At 40.9% G+C, this 20,026-nt stretch overlaps 2 protein-coding genes across 7 annotated transcripts; one reads left to right on the top strand and one right to left on the bottom strand.

Annotated features, from left to right (window-relative positions):
* Positions 1 to 255: 255 nt before the first annotated feature.
* On the bottom strand, positions 256 to 10,044 carry LOC118430304. Of its 2 annotated transcripts, XM_035841056.1 has the most exons (12): positions 9,886 to 10,044; positions 7,800 to 8,003; positions 7,130 to 7,330; positions 6,627 to 6,791; positions 6,225 to 6,371; positions 5,870 to 5,967; positions 4,414 to 5,698; positions 3,092 to 4,383; positions 2,661 to 2,771; positions 2,220 to 2,306; positions 1,838 to 1,962; positions 256 to 1,201 (listed from the first exon to the last, which is right to left on the bottom strand). In XM_035841056.1, the coding sequence occupies exons 2-12, from the start codon at positions 7,989 to 7,991 to the stop codon at positions 1,095 to 1,097; spliced, it is 3,810 nt and encodes a 1,269-aa protein (XP_035696949.1). In that variant the 5' UTR covers positions 7,992 to 8,003; positions 9,886 to 10,044; the 3' UTR covers positions 256 to 1,094. The 2 variants fall into 2 exon arrangements, with proteins under 2 accessions (XP_035696949.1, XP_035696947.1); XM_035841054.1 differs by having other exon boundaries at positions 3,092 to 5,698.
* On the top strand, positions 9,962 to 19,874 carry LOC118430344 (AP-2 complex subunit mu-B). 5 transcript variants are annotated; one of them, XM_035841178.1, is made up of 13 exons: positions 9,962 to 10,031; positions 11,066 to 11,153; positions 11,543 to 11,681; positions 11,990 to 12,116; positions 12,265 to 12,350; positions 12,490 to 12,625; positions 12,897 to 13,032; positions 16,221 to 16,352; positions 16,807 to 16,942; positions 17,227 to 17,324; positions 17,530 to 17,638; positions 17,770 to 17,897; positions 18,249 to 19,874. In XM_035841178.1, exons 2-13 carry the CDS (start codon positions 11,080 to 11,082, stop codon positions 18,253 to 18,255), a joined length of 1,308 nt encoding a protein of 435 aa, XP_035697071.1. In that variant the 5' UTR covers positions 9,962 to 10,031; positions 11,066 to 11,079; the 3' UTR covers positions 18,256 to 19,874. The 5 variants fall into 5 exon arrangements, with proteins under 5 accessions (XP_035697071.1, XP_035697070.1, XP_035697075.1 ...); XM_035841177.1 differs by having other exon boundaries at positions 9,990 to 10,100; XM_035841180.1 differs by lacking the exon at positions 16,221 to 16,352 and adding an exon at positions 16,045 to 16,173 and having other exon boundaries at positions 9,993 to 10,100.
* The last annotated feature ends 152 nt before the right edge of the window (positions 19,875 to 20,026 follow it).

Genomic DNA, 20,026 nt, shown 5'->3' with positions numbered 1-20,026 from the left:
GGCTCTTATTGGATGCGACAGGTGGAAAGTTGCGGTAACAAAGTTGCGATGAGAGAATGTTGGAAAGATCAATGGACAGAAATATTTGAAAGGCAAAACGATCTTTAATAGGTTTTTACCTGACAGTATCACACAGCATGAATATTTACCAATAATATGTGAAATCAACGAAATGGTTTTCAAAATGTGTGAGTGTCAAACTTTAACAAGCAATGTAAATTCCTATACTTTAAACTGATCACTTAAAAGTGTACTATTAAACTGATCACTTAAAAGTGTACTATGGGCAAACAGTGGTATCATCAATCCAAACAACAACATTGTCAAAAAGAAATGAAACTATCAAATTCTTTGTCAATCATTTCAAACTTGAACTTGAAACTTCTGTCATTAAGTTATTAACCTAGAACAGGGTCCTTCAAACTAACATGACTGGTGTGTTTCACCATGGTAGCAAACTGTCAAAACATGAAATTCGCAACCTTTTTTTTCTTTTTCAAAATAGTAGGCTCTTAACACATAAAGGTGATTTTGAAGTCACAGAAGATAAATACCAAAATCTATTGAATCTTATTAAAAGTGTTGATTACAAAGTGATTCTGATACTTACAATACAGTCTTATGACAATCTTTGTACTATTAGCAATGTAACCATGTCATCCATAGAAGTCTTGTTTGGAAATGTTCCTCACAACCATTTCATATCCATTCTTTGGTGCAAAAGTTAGAAAACAAAATAATGCAAAAAGAAAAGATGGGTATCCCTGAGAGCAATGGCAACAACAAAAGAGATAAAGGCTTTTTCAAGAAAGCTCCATGTTGATGTAACAGTGGGCTTCAAGAACGTCAAACCACACATCTGTTGTACCTTTATAACTGAGTCGCAGTATTAAAGATCACATCAATCTGTACACTGAACCTGGTCCTTGGCTTACTGTTGTTGTTGTTGTCTCTCTAACCGCTTGATTACGAGGGTGTTGTAGCATTGTTGGCACGTTATCATACTGACATTTAGATCAAAAAGAAATCCTGTAACTAAGACCATCTGCTACATTGCCCTAAACCATAAGTGAAAGTGTCAACATAAGAAGCAATCATTTGTGTGCAGTCCTGTGGGAGCTGCTCCTCAGCTGCTTGAGGCACTCCCTGCTGGCATCCACAAACCATGAGGCACTGCTGTCACACAGTTTCCTCTTCAGGCCTGAAATACAGCAATACAAAACATCTATTAGCAGGGCTCTAGCAAACGTCCGTTTTTCCGTCAATTGACCGAAATTTGCTGCATACGACGGAAAATTTTTAAAACCAATCCGTCAACTTTGACGGACAAAAATCTGATAAAAGCTCCTTGGTGGAAGCTACAGGCGGCTTGGGGACGCCGTCCACGGCCGTAAAAGCCACACACTGTTTGTTTTGCTATTGTTATGATTGTTGATAATGTGTGTCGGTGCCCTTTCGCATACGATAATCTCATTAAAACCTGTTTTTCAAGGTCTCAGTTCAGTCTCTCTAACTCCTGGGATAGTGTTTTTGTGACAATGGGAATTGGCTGACGGAAAAAAATGTCGAGCTGGCTAGAGTCCTGTCTATTAGTAAATAGGAGACTAAGGTAGAAAGTAAGAGAATTCTACATCCTTCGTAGAAGGAGAGGCCAGGTGTACTTCTATTGCAGCAACATCTGATAGAGTTAATCAAAGATACAAACTTAAGTCAAGACGAAATGAAGTACCTTGTGTAGTTATCATATACATGTACACGGTACTATTTATAAATGTCAAAGCATTTACTAGCTGACAGGCTTTTTTTCAATCAATACTCTGCATAGTCATGCATGTACCTGATCCTCGAGACTGCTTAGGAGACGGTGGCAGCCGTATGCTCTGTGGTGTAGCAGGTGACTGGTCTGGTACTACCTGCTCAGTACTCAGGTCATGGCGGGGCCTCACTGGTGAATCTGGAATCCTAAAATGGACAACATTGATACATGTACACATTGTACTTGTTGTTTAAGGTGAGAAACATCATGCATTGTAGAATCTTGAATAAATTAATAGGCCATTGCAACGGTTCAAAAGATCATAAAATATGAGTTATTTGTACATACTCTACTTCAAAGTTACTTAAGTTAACATTTGAAGCAAAACAAGCTGCATAAATCTAAGCATCTAAAATCATTTTCTTCATATTAAGGAAATTTTAGGAACAAATGTGTTCTTTACTTAAGTGAGAAGTAGTCCTGGGACTGGCTAGCTTCTGTTGAGCTACCGGGATCCACGTCATCAATGTTCATGGTCAACTGACCTTTCCTGAAAAAATGTAGTTGCATGACATCCATTACAGCTGGAAAATGGAGTTATCATGGTGAGCATACACTAATTTTGCAGAGCATGAGAATGGAGTGTTCACTGTGGTTTTGAGTTTGTAGTAGCACCATATACTGGAGTCACATACTGTAATAGAGAAATGTTTGCGTTGGTTTTGAGTTCGTGGTGAATCAACCACGGTGAAAACTGTGAACATTAAGCCACCACAAACATTGCTGCATTTACAGTAAGAGGTGAGAAAGGAGATTTAACCTAGTTCAACAAACAAAATCTCTTAGCCGTAGCCAGATATAGCAAGGAGAAAATGAAAATGATTGATAAATACTAAGCACCAACCTTTTGGTACCTTGACTTGTATTTCTGGATACCTGAGGCTTTACATCTCGGGAAGTACCTGGTTTGAAGAAGTCTTCCATGATCCACAGGGAGGGAGATGAGGAGCTGTCACTGTAAAACAATTTGTGAATCGTAAACGGTATTGATGACAGGATCTGTTCACAGAATGCTAAAAAAAGCTTCAGAGATATGAACTGACATTTGAGACTGTCATTGACTCAAAACAGTTGGTAAGATGCAACAAGAATGGTTTAAAAAATCTCTTCCTGTTTTCAAGCTGTCTTCTGGATTGCAACTTACTTGAAAACAAAATCATGTATCAGACAAAGGAGCCGGTCAAAACATAGTGGGTGACTATTGTTGAGGAACTGAATGGGAACGATAAAAAAAGAGATTTGCCTCCCCCAAAAAATGGTTTAATCATTACCTACCTGTCTGACTGGTGTTGATCGCTGACAACTCGAGAGTTATTCTCCTTTGCTTTTGCTGATTTCCCAGTTGCCCACTTCCGTGCAATAGCAAGAGTCTTCTTCAAACTAGGAGAGTCACTCTGAAGTGTCTTTCCCTGGCTAAATATATCTAAAGACAAAGGGTCAACAGACTCCTTTGTCATACCCTCTCCTTCACTCCCAAAGAGCTCTTCCTCACTACCTTGAGGCGGTGAATTCTTCGCCTTTGAGAAGTGAACTACTTTTTCAAAGGTGTCTTCTTTTCTGTCATCATAAGTGTTGCTAAAGTTCTCATCACTGTCCTGGTAACGCAGTATTTGGGAATCATGAAATGAGCTCTTTTTAGGAAACTCGTCCTTTAAGATGTTGGGCGCTTGAGGGCGAACATGGTGCATAGCCTCAGCTTCACTGACATCCTCCTCATATGGGTCATCACTCTCTGGCTCTTCCACATCTGAGTATGGGCTTACATATTGCTTGACTGTGTCCCTCTTGTCACTGTTGGCATCTTCAGCTTCTCCTAGTGTGTTAACATGCTTCAGTCTGGTATCAGGAGTGTTAATCGGATTTTGTAGTCTGGTCACTTTCTTTGCACTCCTTACTGCAGGCTTTATTCCTGGGACATCTGCTTCATGGTCTTCAAAGTCATAGACAGATGCACTTTTACTCTGGTCTGCACTCTTTGACATATCTGTGAGGGAAGCTGGGCTCCACATCTGTATTGCTTTCCTTATTTTCATGTGTTGCAGCCCTGTTGAAGACTGTGCAAGAGCTTTGGCCTCATATGTTGATCCCTTTGCAATACTAGGAGTTTTGTTTCCTACCATCTTTGCTTTCCTCTTCTCCACACTTCCAGGCTTATCCCTAGATGCTTTCATCACCCCACCCTTACTGTTAGACAAGTCAGTGCAAGAATGAGATCTCTTCCTGAACCTCCCAGATTGTCTCCAAGCAGGCAACTCTTCAGAAGATTGGAATGGGACTGGTGGGCAGTCTGGAGAATACGGGCTGGGGCTCGGATAGCTAATTTCATCCTTTTTCATGTGTCCCTTATCACTCTCCTCTCTGCTTTCTGATTTTGACCTCTTATTAGTTTTTGATACATTCAATGCCAGACCACTTGTACCAGGAAGATCACTGATATCAACTGCTTCACTTTCCATCTGACTATCTTCTACTGACTTCACTGCTGGCTTTAGTTTCTTTCTGCTCTTTCTCCCTCTCAGCTTTGTAACATTGACCTGTGGCTCAATGGTTCCTTCTCTTTCTTTCATCTCTTGGCCTTTCACATCAGTATTCTCCATCTTTGTTGATTCTGGTGTCTGTTGTATCATTGACCTGGTCCGAACTTGTGGGAGAACGGTTGCTATCGGTGACTGTTTTTTCACACCTGACTTGGCTTGCTGGATGTCTGGTGAAAAAACAGGCTGTACATTTCCTACCTGCATTCGGTACAGTTCATTATCCAAAGCTAGAGAATTGTCATCAGTTGACATTTCCACCTGTTTGCATGTTGACTGTAAGGAGGCAGTTGAGCAAATGGGTGGAACTTGTCCATGTTGCAGGTTGAAGTTACTAGCTGTGGTTGTGCTGTGATCCTGAGGGGTCAGCTGGCTAGTGAATTCACCACGTTCTCTGTCTACCTCTGACCATCTCTGCCCTTGGTCCTGATTGGTCATCCTTTGGTTCTGATGGCTGTTCCATCCCTGTTTGTTTGTCTGTCCATGGTGCTGAATGGTGGAGTCTTGGTGCCAGGGCTGCTGTCCTTGGTGCTGATTGGTACTCTTTACCTCACTTGATTTCTGCCTACTGTTTCCATTGGTGTGTCCCATCTCTTCAAACTCATGAGAAGATGCTAAGCTGACCAGCTGTCCAGAATGCTGATTTGTGATGTTGTTAGTGATATTCATGCTCTGCCCTGAAATCCTGGTGGAAGGTATGGTACTTTGCTGAAGGATGTTGTCTTGGTCGCAAGGTTTCCTTGGTTTTATTTCTACCATGTTTTGTTGAAAAAAGCTCTTGTTTGGGTTCTGCAATGTCCCATTTACTCTTCCCTGGCCATACATCTGTACGGATTCACTCTGTCTCCTTGTCATAGCAAAAGTCATGTCTTCCTGACCTGTTGTTGGATTTACCACTACTGGTCCCATGGATGGTGCAACCGTGTGGTAGCTAGGGTAGGACGTATTTGCTGATACTACTGGTGCACAGGACAACTGGTTGCTTCTATAGATACTGGACAAAGCCATATTTGGCAGCAAACCATGACGATGACTGTGCTGCTTTGACCAAATCACTGGAATTTGATTTTGGCCATCTTTCAGATGTACATTTTCCAGCTGTGGATCAGCAGCACTGATGTCCTGTTCTTCCCCATGCCTCTGTTCCTGTTGAGCAATAGATATTGACCATTGCTGATTCTGATTATGAAAAATTTGTTGTTTGCTGTTGATGTTACTTGTGGCTGGGTTTTTCTCAGAGTAGTTGCTATCACATTCTTCCCATTTGCCCTTGCAGCATCTGTGACTTTGGTTCTTCTTTTCTGCCTCCTCTCTCTCTTTTGTTTGCTGCTCAAGCTGCTTCAGTTGTCTAAAGAATATGAGCATCATCTAGTAAGCAAATCAGGTTCAATAAAAATGGTCACAACACAACTGTGTTTTGAAATTAAAACTTGCTTAGATATTAAAAGAAATAAAGAGACAAGAAATGTTATGAAAAATACTAGATTAGTGACTAACGTAGTTGAAAAAGAAGCTCTACCTGGTAATGTCCCCACATGACTTGATACTCTCTTTCAGGACTTCCGTATTGTCGTTCTCCTTGTCCTTTAACTTTGATATTTGCTCCCTTGTCAACTCCTGTCCCAGACAATAGAAAACATAATTTAATCTTAAACAGAGATAATTTTACCATATTTTGTGTTTGGATCAAAGCAGCCAATGGCAAAAGATAGTATTTGCTACATGTAATAAGGAAAAAAAAAACACCACCATGTCACATACAGTTACATCACATACAAAAATTAGCCACTAGGCTGTCATATACTTAAGAGTATACACAAGACCATCTCTGTTGAATTCAAAATTCATCATATTGATAGGTTATAGTATCCAACCTGCTGTTCAGTTAGTGTAGAGGTCAAAGTTGATATGATGTTGTCCTCCTTTGCAGCAAGTGCCTCCCTCAGCTGATGCTTCAACTGAGAGATCTCAGCATCTTTTGCTGCCATAGCACTCTCCAGATCACTCAGTTTGGCCTTGTCCTTCCAAGAGATAAGAAAAGTTATTCTCATCTACGAAGACTGTCTTAAACAACATTGGAATCGAATCAGAAATGCACATGACGCTCAAATGTATAACTACAGCAACCTTTTCAACAATTGCAGAAATGGCTGATATACATAGCCTGCCATCCTATCCTAATGGCTCAATACTTTTGCTGGCTAACCATGGAGCCAGCAAAAGTATTGGGCCAGCGGTCACTACGGATGATGGTGCTCAGGCTATGATTTACATACTTCTTCCCTTCTTTTCACAGCATCTTGAAGTCTTCCTGCGTGTTTTCCAAGCTCATCAGTGACTTTCTGCAGAAGTTGTTCAGCCTTCTCCCCTTGTGCTGTTGCTGTCTTGTCTATCTTGTCCTGAACTCCAGTTGTCAGGGTTTTCACTTCTTCTACACAGTCCTAAAATGACCAGATACATGACCTATTTAGACACCTTTACATACAAATAATGATTCTACTTAAAGACTTCTCCAACTTAGTGGAGGATCCAGCTGGCAGATGTAAAATCAGTTTATCCGACCTCTTCTATTTCTCATACCTCAATCAACAGATAAATGAATTAAGATCAACCCTTTGTATTTCATAGACATCTACTCCTCCTCCATCCACTTCATTCTTCCAATAATCTTTATTAAAGACTGTTCACAGTCATCAATTATGACATAGTAGCTCTTACATTGCTCTAGGACAAAGCCTTTTTCTCAATTCTATGCAATGCAATCATATGATAGTTTTACCTTCAGCATGGAGACAAACAAGTTTAGGATTTCCCTGTCGTCTCTTTCCTTTGCCCTCTTCCTGTTTACTTCCATCTGCTCCTGCAGGCTCATCTGAGGACATCCTCTGACCACAGAAATAGGCTGCCTGGCTCCTTGGGTGGGGAACAAAGCACCCTGGGCCTTGTACTTCTGGTAGTAATTCACACTTCCTTCATAGTCCTGATAAAATATACATGATTTTTCCTCTACCATAGGCATTAGACTGAATTTTTTGCAAAGATACAAAAGATAATTTCAAAGCAAGGTGACAAAGACATTGTCTTACAGTGTAATACAACTTACAAGTACACTTTTATGCAATTATGTGCTGTCACTCAGGGTATAAGTAGAAGGAATGCAATAATATTACCTGGCTCATAATTTAGCATGCAATGTTAACATTTCATGTTAACTGCTAAGTAATGCTAGATACTTTTGAATTAGATATATGATACATTTTCAGCATAACAAGCAAGCACAGTCAGTAAACTGTATCAGTAAATACAAGAATACAAGAACTGGAATAACAATTTGGAAGTAGATACATTGTCAAGTTGAAGTAAAGAGACAAAGGGAAATATTTCATGCATGCTTATTATTTTGTGACTGTGACATTGATTTACTATGTCAGAGTATATGAATCAACTACCTGTTGCTGTGGAAAGAGAACATCAGAGTTCTGAGAATCGATCATCTGTGAGTACATGCCCTCCGAGCTGCCGGCCTGGCTGGACTGGGTCTGGCTGTTACTGCCATACTGTGGCCGGTCACCCTGCGAGTTCCGCCGGTAAAACCGCCTGCTGCCAAGGAGGTCTCTTGTGCTCAGCTGGTTGGTCAGCATCTTGATGTGTACCTGAATGAACATGCATGGCATATCCCTCTTCTTTCACACTGCTTGGTTATAAAACAAGTGACTCAAGTACATTAGCAAACAAGGGAAAAAGGTTAAGAAACATTAGCGGCTGATTTTGTGTGTACAATTACAATTCTTCCTACATCTACAAGAATCCATGTTGGATATTTTTCTTGTACATTTATTCATTGGCACAGTGCAGTCTTGTACCCACCAATACTTTTGATGATTTTATTGTTAAAAGTTAGCATTCTCCTACGCAAAGGTGAAACAGAGTCGTCAGAGGGAATAAATGACTGACGGTACTCTGCTATAGGAGAATGAAAGTTAGACGAGGGCCCCCAAGGGGGGGTACCGACAACGCTCTACGCTAAATTCGGGAGGGCCGGCTACGTAATACGCTAAATTATGGACGCTTCATTACGCTCTACGCTAAATTACGAAATTTCATAATGCATTGTGCAAATATTTATTGTCTTTTGGCTGAACTCCGCCGACGGCAGAACATGTGAAGATGAGATCTAAACAAAACTGATAATTCCATCAATAAGATTAAAACTTAACTTCTAAAGACGTCTTGCTGGCCAAAGGCGGCGACAGCAAATTTTTTATGTGACGTAATTTTCAGCACTTGTAGCACCGAAAGCGAAGGCGCGACAATCCTAGGGCGTCCGGGGGCATGCTCCCCCGGGAATATTGTGAAATCTTGACCCTCTGAAACGCCATTTTAAGCATTTTGAAGGGCAAATTTTGCTCACAGACTAAGCTAAGTTAAATAGCATCCAATTAGAAATTCACATGGTTTTAGCTTTAAGCTGGGCAACGCCCCCAAACATCATTTTCAGATTTCGAGTGCCGAAAGCACGAACAGTAGAACTGTCGCAAGGTAGGTACGGGAAAATTTGGAAATTTTTACCCTCTGAAACACCATTTCCTGCATTTTGAGGGACAAATTTTGCTGGCAGACCATATGCTCAATGTAATGACATTTCTGTCAGAGAAACGTCTTTGAGGGCGACGAGCGCCGGAGAGTCGTGAGCGCCGGAGGCTAGGCCCAAGCCGTCGCAAGCCTTGGCAAGGGCCGCCCGTCGCCCGGAGAAAAATTGAAATCTCGACCCTCTAAAATGCCATTTCCTGCATTTAAGGGGCACATTTTGCTTGTTAACTAAGCTAAGGTCGGTAAAAAGATTTCTACTAGTTGGGGGACGACGCTCCCGCAACATATTTTCACCATGTCCAGTGCCGAAGTGTTGAGCCATAGCAAGGAATGTCCGACGAAATTTTGAAATCTGGACCCTTTGAAATGCAATTTCCAGCATTTTCGCGGGTAAAATTTGCCGGTAGACTAGTTAAGTTTAATGAAACTTTGATTACGCTAGACGAAAAATTAATATGAATTACGTTTTACGGTAAAATCCGGTTAGCTTCTACGTAATACGTTAAATTAAAGGGGCCAATATCGCTCGACGCAAAATGCACCGATTACGCTCTACGTTGAATTCGAGCGGTCCCGCTACGGAGTACGTAGAATTAAAACCGCCGATTACGCTCTACGGAAAAGGGCTTTGGGGCCCCCTTAGACGCTTTACGACTGACAAATGAACCACATTTGTTGAATATCGACATCCAGCACGCAAATACACGTAACTCTAGCGAAATTTACTGCCACGTTTTGTGATGGATACACATTGAAGTGTATATATACCTGCATGACTCCATGAGCACATGCATAAAAGTCGTCTGCAAAATCTACAACTTGTCGTCTGCTAACAAAAATGTACATTTTTTCTCAGAGTTTGGGACAACAGACAAAAGTACTAACTCCTGTAGCTGCAGAATGCTATTTGGCACACAATGTGACCAAACAATTTGTGACACTCACCTATAGTTTTGCGAAAAGGCACAAAATAAAGGTCCTTTCATTCATAACTCCCGCCAGCTGCCTCCATTTTCCCCATCTTCCTCCCAGAACTGTGTCACGTGACTAACGCGTGAGAAGACGAGAGATCACGAGACCAGGGTAGGGCGGTAAGTCCTGGATATCTTGGTGTTTCCGGGCAAAGTTTGAGCGCATTTCACGCAGTTTGGAGGTTGTAGGTAAGCTAGATACTCACTCAGATTGTTTTTGAAGCATTTCTATGAAGCTGAGATGTTTGAAAAGGTTTCTTGGTTGAATTTGAAGGCGATGTGTACCGTGCGAATTTGAATGATAAAAGATGGCTGACGGACGGTCACGCGCCGGATTTTGGGGGTGGGGTGGAGCCGACTGGTGCTCGTGATGTGGCTCTTTTTGTCTTCATAATCACCTCCGCAGAGGTTGTAGGGTTTCTATACATAGGAATGATAATGTAAAGAAAAGAAAGGTGCCGTACAGTGCAGAAAAAAGATCTCTAACCGTATCAGATCGCTTGTAAACTAGATTTTGGCGAAAGGAAATGGGGGGGGGGGGGGGGGGGGGGGCATGGTGCCACCTATGGGTCTGTAGGTTCCTGTGGACATAAAATTCAAATGATTGATGATACAGTACAAATTAGGTCATGTAACTATTAACCATTTACTTATTTCTCTCATAAGTGTGGCAACAATTTTGCAATTATGAGCGTTACACAAATTTATGTCCAAAAATTTGTTTGCTCAGCTTTGATTCATTGATTTGTAGTGATTAATTATGCTGTTGTGACTAATTTACATAATTTTGTATGAAATGTCCTTCAGGTCACATTCATATTTAATAGGTAATGCAGTATGGGTCAATGATTGAGGTTGTTCTAGATGAAACACACTATCACAACCTGCTCTCCTTGATAAAACAGCATGTCAGGAAGTAGAGGAAGGAAAGGTTTTGTGTTGTGCCTTTTCCTGTCACCAATAATGAAATCCATGCTAAAGATATCTAATCTACTCAAGTGCAAGTCAAACAGATACAATCTTGTTATGTATATATAAATTGTCGTAAAATTTTTCATATCTAATATCATACATTGTCCTATATGCAAAGACAGTCTTTTTGTATCTTCCATTGGTTCTGTAGAATTCATGTGTGTTCATTTTGCTTCCTTCAGGATAAGCAGGCACCATGATTGGGGGCCTGTTCATCTATAATCACAAGGGGGAGGTCCTCATCTCCCGAGTGTACAGAGATGACATTGGGTGAGTAGGGTAGCATTGGATCTTTGATGTGGTGCAAACAAAAAGCTGCTGTCAGTGTGCCACCACCACCTCACTATGGTAATGCTCATGTCAGCAAGCAACCAACAAGGTGTCTAAAATATATTAAACAGTTTTGTATATTTACAGGGTTATTTGAAGTATGAAGGTGTTTTGTATGATGTGGTGGACTTTATTAACAGCCCTAGCCTTTTATACTGTATTTTGTTGAAGTACAGGAAGTAGAAGAAGACTAAACATGACACTTTGAAGGTAACTACAGAAGTGTATTTTGGGCTATGCCTTTGACAAGGGCTTTCAATGTGATACATGGTTAATTCATATTACAGTAGACAGTGAATACTAATATTCACTGGATTATTTTTTTCCAGGAGGAATGCTGTGGATGCGTTCCGTGTGAACGTGATCCATGCACGACAGCAAGTCCGCTCCCCAGTGACCAACATCGCTCGTACGAGCTTCTTCCACATCAAACGCTCCAACATCTGGCTAGCATGTGTCACCAAACAGGTAAGTGCAAAAATTTATCAGTATCATTTTGTCTAGTAGTAAAAAAACTGTCAATTGTTTTATAAAGATATCTTACAAAAGGTATTAGTACCAGGACCTGTAACAAAGTGTGCATAGGTTTGAACAAGGAATGTCCTTGGTTTGAGGCTGTTTAAAGGTTATTTATTACTGGTACCGTATATACCAACACTACTTTTGCTTTTGCCCTCGACATGATAGTGTACTAGACTCTAAACACAGATCATCTGTGCTTTTGTATTATATTTTTTAATGGTGAATGATTGATGTTGTTTCTCAATATTTTTCAGAATGTCAATGCTGGCCTTGTTTTCGAGTTCTTGAACAAGATGGTGGAAGTCATGCAGTCGTACTTCGGCAAGATCAGTGAAGACAACATCAAGAACAACTTTGTTTTGATCTACGAGCTGCTGGACGGTACTTAAAAGATCATTTCTTACGTCATTCCTACGTGAATTGTTGCTGTTGCACTTCTGCAACTTTGCCCATGGAGAAGAAGCTGCTTGATTGCTGCAAAGAGATATTTTTTTACAACAATTGCTAATCTATCTACCTTGTTATACAGAGATTCTGGACTTTGGGTATCCCCAGAATGCAGACACCAGCATCTTGAAGACCTTCATCACACAGACTGGAATCAAGGCACAAGTGGTATGTGCATATGTGCTGAACAACTGACATTCATTATGTTCAATGGGTCTGATGATTCAGCAACACTAGTGACATCATGTAGACTTACATGTATACACATTGGTCAGGCTTATGATGGTTTCTTGTATGAATGTTTCAGACAAAAGAGGAACAGTCCCAGATCACCAGCCAGGTCACTGGACAGATCAGCTGGCGGCGGGAGGGCATCAAGTATCGGCGCAACGAGCTGTTTTTGGACGTGTTGGAGAACGTGAACCTCCTCATGTCCCCACAAGGTATTCAACCCTGCACTTAATACACTATAGCTTTATCAAATAATCAAATACCTTCTTCAGTCACAGGACTACCTGTGCAAAAAGTGCAATGAGTCTTATTACTGATTTCAGGAGAAATCATTTCATTCTTGTAAAATATATTACCACAGTTAAGTACTGATATTGAAAATAGAATGTAAATAAGATGTTTTTTACTTGAATTTACAAAATTGCTGCACCGCAATGTCAAAGCTTCAACAGTTTGAACACCAGAGTGTGCTTTTGTTCCCAGGACAAGTCCTGAGTGCCCATGTCGCAGGCAGGATCGTGATGAAGAGTTACCTGAGTGGGATGCCAGAGTGCAAGTTTGGCATCAATGACAAGCTGGTCCTGGACAAGTCAGGCCGATCAGATGACCCCAGCAAAGTGTGAGTGTTCTCAGCGCATATGTACTTCACTGGGGAATATTACTAAACTGCAATGTCTTTGTTTCTATACGTACAATGAGTTTGCTTCTTCATGCCTTGTGCATGGATTACTAGTTTGCATTTATTCCAGAGCAAGCAACGCAGTGTTTTTGATATGGCTTAGTTGATCAGATTTGCATGTTTTTGTTGCAATTCTGCAGATGTTATGCATCATGATGTTATTAAACTTTTAGTCACTGCTTTGTATGTAGAATGAAAGTGCCTTTATTTCTCCTAACTGCAAACTGTCTTGGCTTAGTTTTCACATATTGCATAGCTTACAATGCTAAAACTGAAATAGCTAATACATGTATTTTCATACTTTTGTCAATCTTAAGTCTGGAGTACTGAACTGAAACCTATCTCTAGAGTGTGCCAATGTCTACTTGAACAATAAGTGTGCTTCAGTACAATGAATGCCTTATCTGTTCACTAATCTTTATTGATCCTGGTTTAGAGAACAGTGTAAAATAGGTACTAAATGTAACTAGGTTTTCAAGTATTGCCACATTAACTAACCTGAAACAATTAATACACATTCATGCTAGTAGCTGGTGCTGCTTTTTGTTTCTAACATGCCATTCAATGCCTTATCCATCTTGCTAATGAAGAACGCTTTTTTGTTTAAGGTGTCTTCTATCCCCATGCTAATCTACAATTGATCTTTAGGCTTTTTTTGTTTAAGGTGTCCTCTGTCACCATCAGGGTTCTCTCCAGCTGAACATTTTCATCTGATCACTTTGACAAAATGAGGATCTACATCAATCTAGAAGTTACAATAGAAAATAGTTAAAAGCATTTTGAGAAGTAAATTTCAAGTTCCTTGGTAGTGATTTTTAAAAAAAATTTGTGGTACTGTTGACCACCTGATGAAAACGTCATCAAGTTTCAAATTTTGTCTGGAAAGGTGGACAGAATAATTGAAAATTTCTGCACATCCCGGCAGCATAATTCTGTCCAGGGGTGAAAGAATCAACTCTGTAGAGAACCCTGGTTCCCATGCTAATGGAACAACAATTGATCTTAAAGCTTTTTTTGTTGAAGGTGTCCTCTGTCCCTGGTGCCTGCCTGCCTGCCTGCCTGCTCTCCGATGCTTCAGCTCCCTCCCATCATTCCTCACTGCCTCCACAGATCTTGGCTTCCCTCCGCATCCTTAGCTTAAAGGAAAGCATCAGAAAATCTTCAATTCATTATTTTCCAGCAGTTTACTCATTAAAAAGTTGATTTACGTCAATTTTTACATTAATCCGCCCAATATGACCCTGTAGACACGTTTGAACTTCGCGCTCTCCTCCCCTCTCCCGCCGCGCTGGCCGATGACGTAATGGCCTCGTTCTGATTGCCTGCGCTCTGACGTCACAAATCAGAATTGAAACTTCTGGCCATGCCAGCCATTTGTTCGGGGAACCTCGATCCCTTCGGCGGGAAATCACCCCGCCATTCTGGAATCCAGTTCGTTGTTGTTGACAATTAACTTCGTCGACCTGTAAGTCGCGTTATGAGCTGTCTACGAAGCCATAGTCCCCGGGAAACTGAACATGAATGGGCTTGTCTGCGAGTGAACCGCGCGACGGCACGAAATGAAAACAATGGACTTGGGGGAGGTTCACGCACCGTGCCATTCTGGACTGTTACAGGAGCGAGTTCGAGTCAATTCTTACCTTCTCCTTTCCGGACAGCACAGCAATAATTACACGTAAGCTTCCACGAATTTTGGCTGAATTCACAGTTGTCCAACTGGCAGTGACAGTAAAAAAAACAGAGTAGTTGTGACATTTTTCCTCTGACAACATACCCTTGATCGCTACATATCGAACGATCCCCTTTTCGTGCCAAAACAGATAGCACAGAAACTCGCCTCTCACTTTATTTTCTGTTCCCGGGGTAAATACATCTGGACTGGCTGGTTTTTCATTGCTTTTGCGGAGATTGTTGGGTGCTCAATCAAAACAAATCACGGACTCTGAAACGAAGCCGATCATTTTGCGCCATTCACCATGCCGGCCTGTGTTGTATGTAAAAACTACGATGGAAGCACGAAGAGCAAATGAATACGTTAATTACAGATTTCCGAAGAATGATAATAGCAGGCTACAAAAGTGGCTAATCGCTGCAAAGCTTCATATCAAGCCGGATATTTGACAATTAACAAAATTCGTGAAAATTGCATCAGAGGCCATGTGGCGTGTGGATCTGCTCTGACCATTTTTCACACGGCTGTTGTTATGACGGTGCTATCTGTTTTGGCGCGAAAAGGGGATCGTTCGATATGTAGCGATCAAGGGTATGTTGTCAGAGGAAAAATGTCACGAATACTCTTGTTTTTTTACTGTCACTGCCAGTTGGACAACTGTGAATTCAGCCAAAATTCGTGGAAGCTTACGTGTAATTATCGCTGTGCTGTCCGGAAAGGAGAAGGTAAGAATTGACTCGAACTCGCTCCTGTAACAGTCCAGAATGGCACGGTGCGTGAACCTCCCCCAAGTCCATTGTTTTCATTTCGTGCCGTCGCGCGGTTCACTCGCAGACAAGCCCATTCATGTTCAGTTTCCCGGGGACTATGGCTTCGTAGACAGCTCATAACGCGACTTACAGGTCGACGAAGTTAATTGTCAACAACAACGAACTGGATTCCAGAATGGCGGGGTGATTTCCCGCCGAAGGGATCGAGGTTCCCCGAACAAATGGCTGGCATGGCCAGAAGTTTCAATTCTGATTTGTGACGTCAGAGCGCAGGCAATCAGAACGAGGCCATTACGTCATCGGCCAGCGCGGCGGGAGAGGGGAGGAGAGCGCGAAGTTCAAACGTGTCTACAGGGTCATATTGGGCGGATTAATGTAAAAATTGACGTAAATCAACTTTTTAATGAGTAAACTGCTGGAAAATAATGAATTGAAGATTTTCTGATGCTTTCCTTTAAGCTCCGAGTCCCCAGACACTCAAGACGTTTTATCTCTTCTTCCTTGTGACAGCTCCGCCACAGGAAAGTCATCTATAGCCATAGACGACTGCACTTTTCACCAGTGCGTGCGGCTCAGCAAATTCGAGACGGAACATAGCATCAGTTTCATTCCTCCAGACGGGGAGTATGAGTTAATGAGGTGAGAGGTCCCAATGTGTTTGTATTTTTTCTTTGCGCCGACCACAGTGCCGCCACGCCAGGAAAGACGTCGGTGGCCATCGACAACTGCACGTTTCACCAGTGCGTGCGTTTGAGCAAGTTCGAGACGGACCACAACATTAGCTTCATTCCTCCTGATGAGGAGTGTGAGCTCATGAGGTGAGAATGTTGATTCCCACAGCTGCAACAACAACAACAACTAGAAGTAACTGCTATATCATTCAGGTAATTATGTAAAGAGGTATGGAGCATTGTTGGCAGTATCCGCATTGCCTCAGGTGAGTAGGTAACATACATGTACTCACTCTTGTTTCGTTAAGGCAGTCTATAGTACTGACTTGCATTTAGCCCAAATCATTAAAAACATTTCAATTATTTGACAACAAAGTGGAGTTGAATTGCCAGCATGTCCGTCTGACAACTTAGAAGAAGTTTGGTACCTTCCTGGTATCTTAACTGGTATTAATACTAGATGTAGACAAATTGTTGGTGTGAGTAGTCCATTCTGTTCTCTGTAACAGTTGAGTCTGTAGCTAAGTACGTGTACAGCAGTTATTGTAGTGGCCCTACAATGCTGTTTGGAGAACCACATGAGTTGTAATGTCTGCCACAGGTACCGGACCACGAAAGACATCAGCCTGCCATTCCGCGTGATCCCGCTCGTACGCGAGGTCGGCCGCACCAAGATGGAGGTCAAAGTGGTCATCAAGTCCAACTTCAAGCCATCACTCCTGGCTCAGAAGATAGAAGTGAGTTGATATAGAAGTTTATTTCACATCATTCGTTTTGAGACTCAGTTATAAAGATGAATATATTTTATGAGGACAGAAAATTACTGCCTTTGAGCCAAATATGTTTATAGCCCGATTCCAAGACCAAATGTTGTCATGACTCATGAAAAGTATGTTTCAGTTATTCAATTCCAATAGCCATTCCCTTCTCATCATTTTGTAACTGCTATTTTTAATGATAAGTTGAGTTAGTTCTCAGTCTACTTTGTTGTAATCTGTTTGCTTGTTTTTTGCTGTTGCAGGTGCGTATCCCCACTCCCTTGAACACCAGTGGTGTCCAGGTCATTTGCATGAAGGGCAAAGCAAAATACAAAGCCAGTGAGAATGCCATTGTTTGGAAGTAAGTATGAAACACTAAATATCTCGACTCCCATTCTATAAGATCGATATTGATTTCATTTGAGTTAGATATTGGTTAGAAAATCTTTACATCTATGCCTACCTACACTTTGTTTTAGAGAATAGGAATGTACGCAGGTACAAGGATCCATTAGTCTGTGAGTCAGTGGTTTGAGCTCATGTCTGTGATGTATTGTTCACCCCAGGCTGAAGCGTATGGGTGGCATGAAGGAGTCTCAGATTTCCGCAGAGATCGAGCTACTGCCGTCAGACAAGAAGAAATGGTCCAGACCTCCCATCTCCATGAACTTTGAGGTAAAATGAAGATCACATTTGGTAGAAGTACAGAAATTAATCTTTAGTTTTTTCCCATTATTTCTTCCCATTTGTGTTGTTTCCTGTTCACTTAATGTATGCTTGATGTGTGTTCATGTTTTCCCTACCAGGTGCCATTCGCCCCGTCTGGGCTGAAGGTGCGTTACCTGAAGGTGTTTGAGCCCAAGCTTAACTACAGTGACCATGATGTCATCAAGTGGGTGAGATACATTGGTAGGAGTGGCCTGTATGAGACAAGGTAAGTGATGCCAGGTTTTAGAGAAATAGTGAATAATTAAGTCAGTGAATGGACTTTATGAATGAATTAACTATATTGCTCCACACCCCTACATGGTACAATGATAATACTACCAGACAAATATATACTACAAAATGATACCCATTCAAGTACTAGTATATGAGTTACAACATCGTCATGTATGGATGGTTTGTTCTTTCTCATTGTATGATTGTACAGTGTTTTTGTTTTGTAAGAAAAGATTGTTTGTTGCCATTTTTAAGCCACATAGTTTCCTGTGTTACTGAAGTATTCATGCAAAATTTGTCGTCAATAGGTTGACTTACGTCTTTCATTTTCTCTTTTTCTCAGATGCTGACGTAATGAATGGCCAGGGAAGAAGACCAGGGAAAACCCAACAGACAGAACACCCATCCAACACCCCTGTTCCCAAATTATACAGTCCAAATTTAACCAAGGATACATCAAGGACTGGTCCATGTGGTTAGAAAAATGGGGGGTTATTGATGTCCTAGTAGAGGGCATGTCTTTGTTACAGTGTATGTTTCAATGGAGCCAGATGTATCATGTAATCAACAAAGTCTCAGATGTTCATTCTGATTTCCTAAAACTATTATATTACATTAATGATTATCAGATCTTTAGGGGTTATGGACCAAGACACACATAAAACAGGAAAGTGAGGAATCATTCTTACATTTTATGTTGAAAAGAATTTTACATTTCATCTGCTTTACAGGCCAGAAAAGACCCAACCAAGATAATGTTGAAACGTTTTGCCTGGTACTATTTCACTTAATGTGAATGCAAAAAGTACAAATTGATCTTCTTCTTCAAGAGTAAATTTTCAGATGAAAGTGTATTTTACCAAAAGCAACTGAACTTGCTTATTAATGTGGATTTAGTGTTTGAAATATGCACATAGGAATATTGATGCAGGGTTGTTTCTCACAGAAAAGTACAACCCTGCAATGCATTTGGCTCCCGGCTATCAACATTCGCTGTGAAGTATACTCTAGAAAAAATTTGTAGAGAGTATTTACAAGAATAGTGGAAAATCTAATTATGTGTCAGCTAGAAGACTGCACTGTACAAGCAGTTGTAATGTGATCAAAAGTGTCTTTTATTGTGCCCTAAATGTGAAAACGTATAACTAGGAAGACAGAGGATTGCAAACTTTATCCTTGGTCATAAAATTAGTTGTAAAAATAGCATATTGTCATGCTCTGTAAGTGACACAATTTGCTGCAATAACATATTGTAGATCTCATCAATGATAGATCCGTTATTTCCTTCTCATTGAATCTTTTGGTTAATTACTACTTGGACAATGGACTTCCTAACAATGATGCCAATCCATTACATATTAGTAATAACAAAGTAATTACATGTATTTAAAGTGATTTCTTCGTTTTGAAAATCAGGGAAAAGAAACATTTTAACATGCAGTAGATTTCAGTGCTTTGTCAGCAGCGTGTATACTTTCCCTGCTAAGTTAGCTTCTTGGCACCAAATTTGCATTTAGGCAGCTGATATAAGGTTACATTACAACATCCTCACTAGTCCATAGCTTTTTTCTGAACCCTTGTAATGGTATTGTAGTCATTCCAGAAGCGTTCCTTAGGTTAGGCATAGCTATGTACCTTTGAACAGTGAAGTATAACAATGCTCAGCCAAGTATCACATACCTTTACCCCCCCCCCCCTTCACTGATGGTGTGACCCAAAACCAAGTCTACTAATTTGTGAATAGAAATGCCTATTACATACTTAAGTAAACCAGTAACCTCAGTAGCTTATGAAAAAGATGGATTATATTGGTAATGACATAAATTGTTCCCTACAGCCCTTTTCTGTTGATCCCACTTGTATTTCCAGAGGGGGAGGCTTGTCTGACATTGACAACAATAGTACAAAGTGTTCTGTGCTTTGTGAAGTAGCCAAGTATTGGTGAAAATAAACAATTCTGTGCACTGCAGTACTGGGTGGCTGGTGATATTCAATGCTACACTATTACTGGTACATGTATTGATTTATCAATACATGGCTAGCAGTCATGAGGTATTATGGACTGTAGAATATTCCCAAAGCTGGAATGTGACTTAAGCTTTATAGTCTCTGTCATAGTTG

This window comes from Branchiostoma floridae, chromosome 14 (genome assembly GCF_000003815.2).
Source record: "Branchiostoma floridae strain S238N-H82 chromosome 14, Bfl_VNyyK, whole genome shotgun sequence".
Lineage (NCBI taxonomy): Eukaryota > Metazoa > Chordata > Leptocardii > Amphioxiformes > Branchiostomatidae > Branchiostoma > Branchiostoma floridae.
This window is presented reverse-complemented; position numbering and strand designations above follow the sequence as displayed.

Excerpts from the sequence above, each read along its gene's own strand:
- LOC118430304 (XM_035841054.1), bottom strand. The coding sequence starts at position 7,991 with ATGCTGACCAACCAGCTGAGCACAAGAGACCTCCTTGGCAGCAGGCGG. Across the intron at positions 7,331-7,799 it reads TTCTCTTTCCACAGCAACAG|GACTATGAAGGAAGTGTGAA; the intron begins GTAGTTGATTCA and ends ATATTTTATCAG. Across the intron at positions 2,307-2,660 it reads ACAAGTCAAGGTACCAAAAG|GAAAGGTCAGTTGACCATGA; the intron begins GTTGGTGCTTAG and ends ACATTTTTTCAG.
- LOC118430344 (XM_035841178.1), top strand. The coding sequence starts at position 11,080 with ATGATTGGGGGCCTGTTCATCTATAATCACAAGGGGGAGGTCCTCATC. Across the intron at positions 17,325-17,529 it reads GAGAATGCCATTGTTTGGAA|GCTGAAGCGTATGGGTGGCA; the intron begins GTAAGTATGAAA and ends TGTTCACCCCAG. Across the intron at positions 17,639-17,769 it reads CCATCTCCATGAACTTTGAG|GTGCCATTCGCCCCGTCTGG; the intron begins GTAAAATGAAGA and ends TTTCCCTACCAG.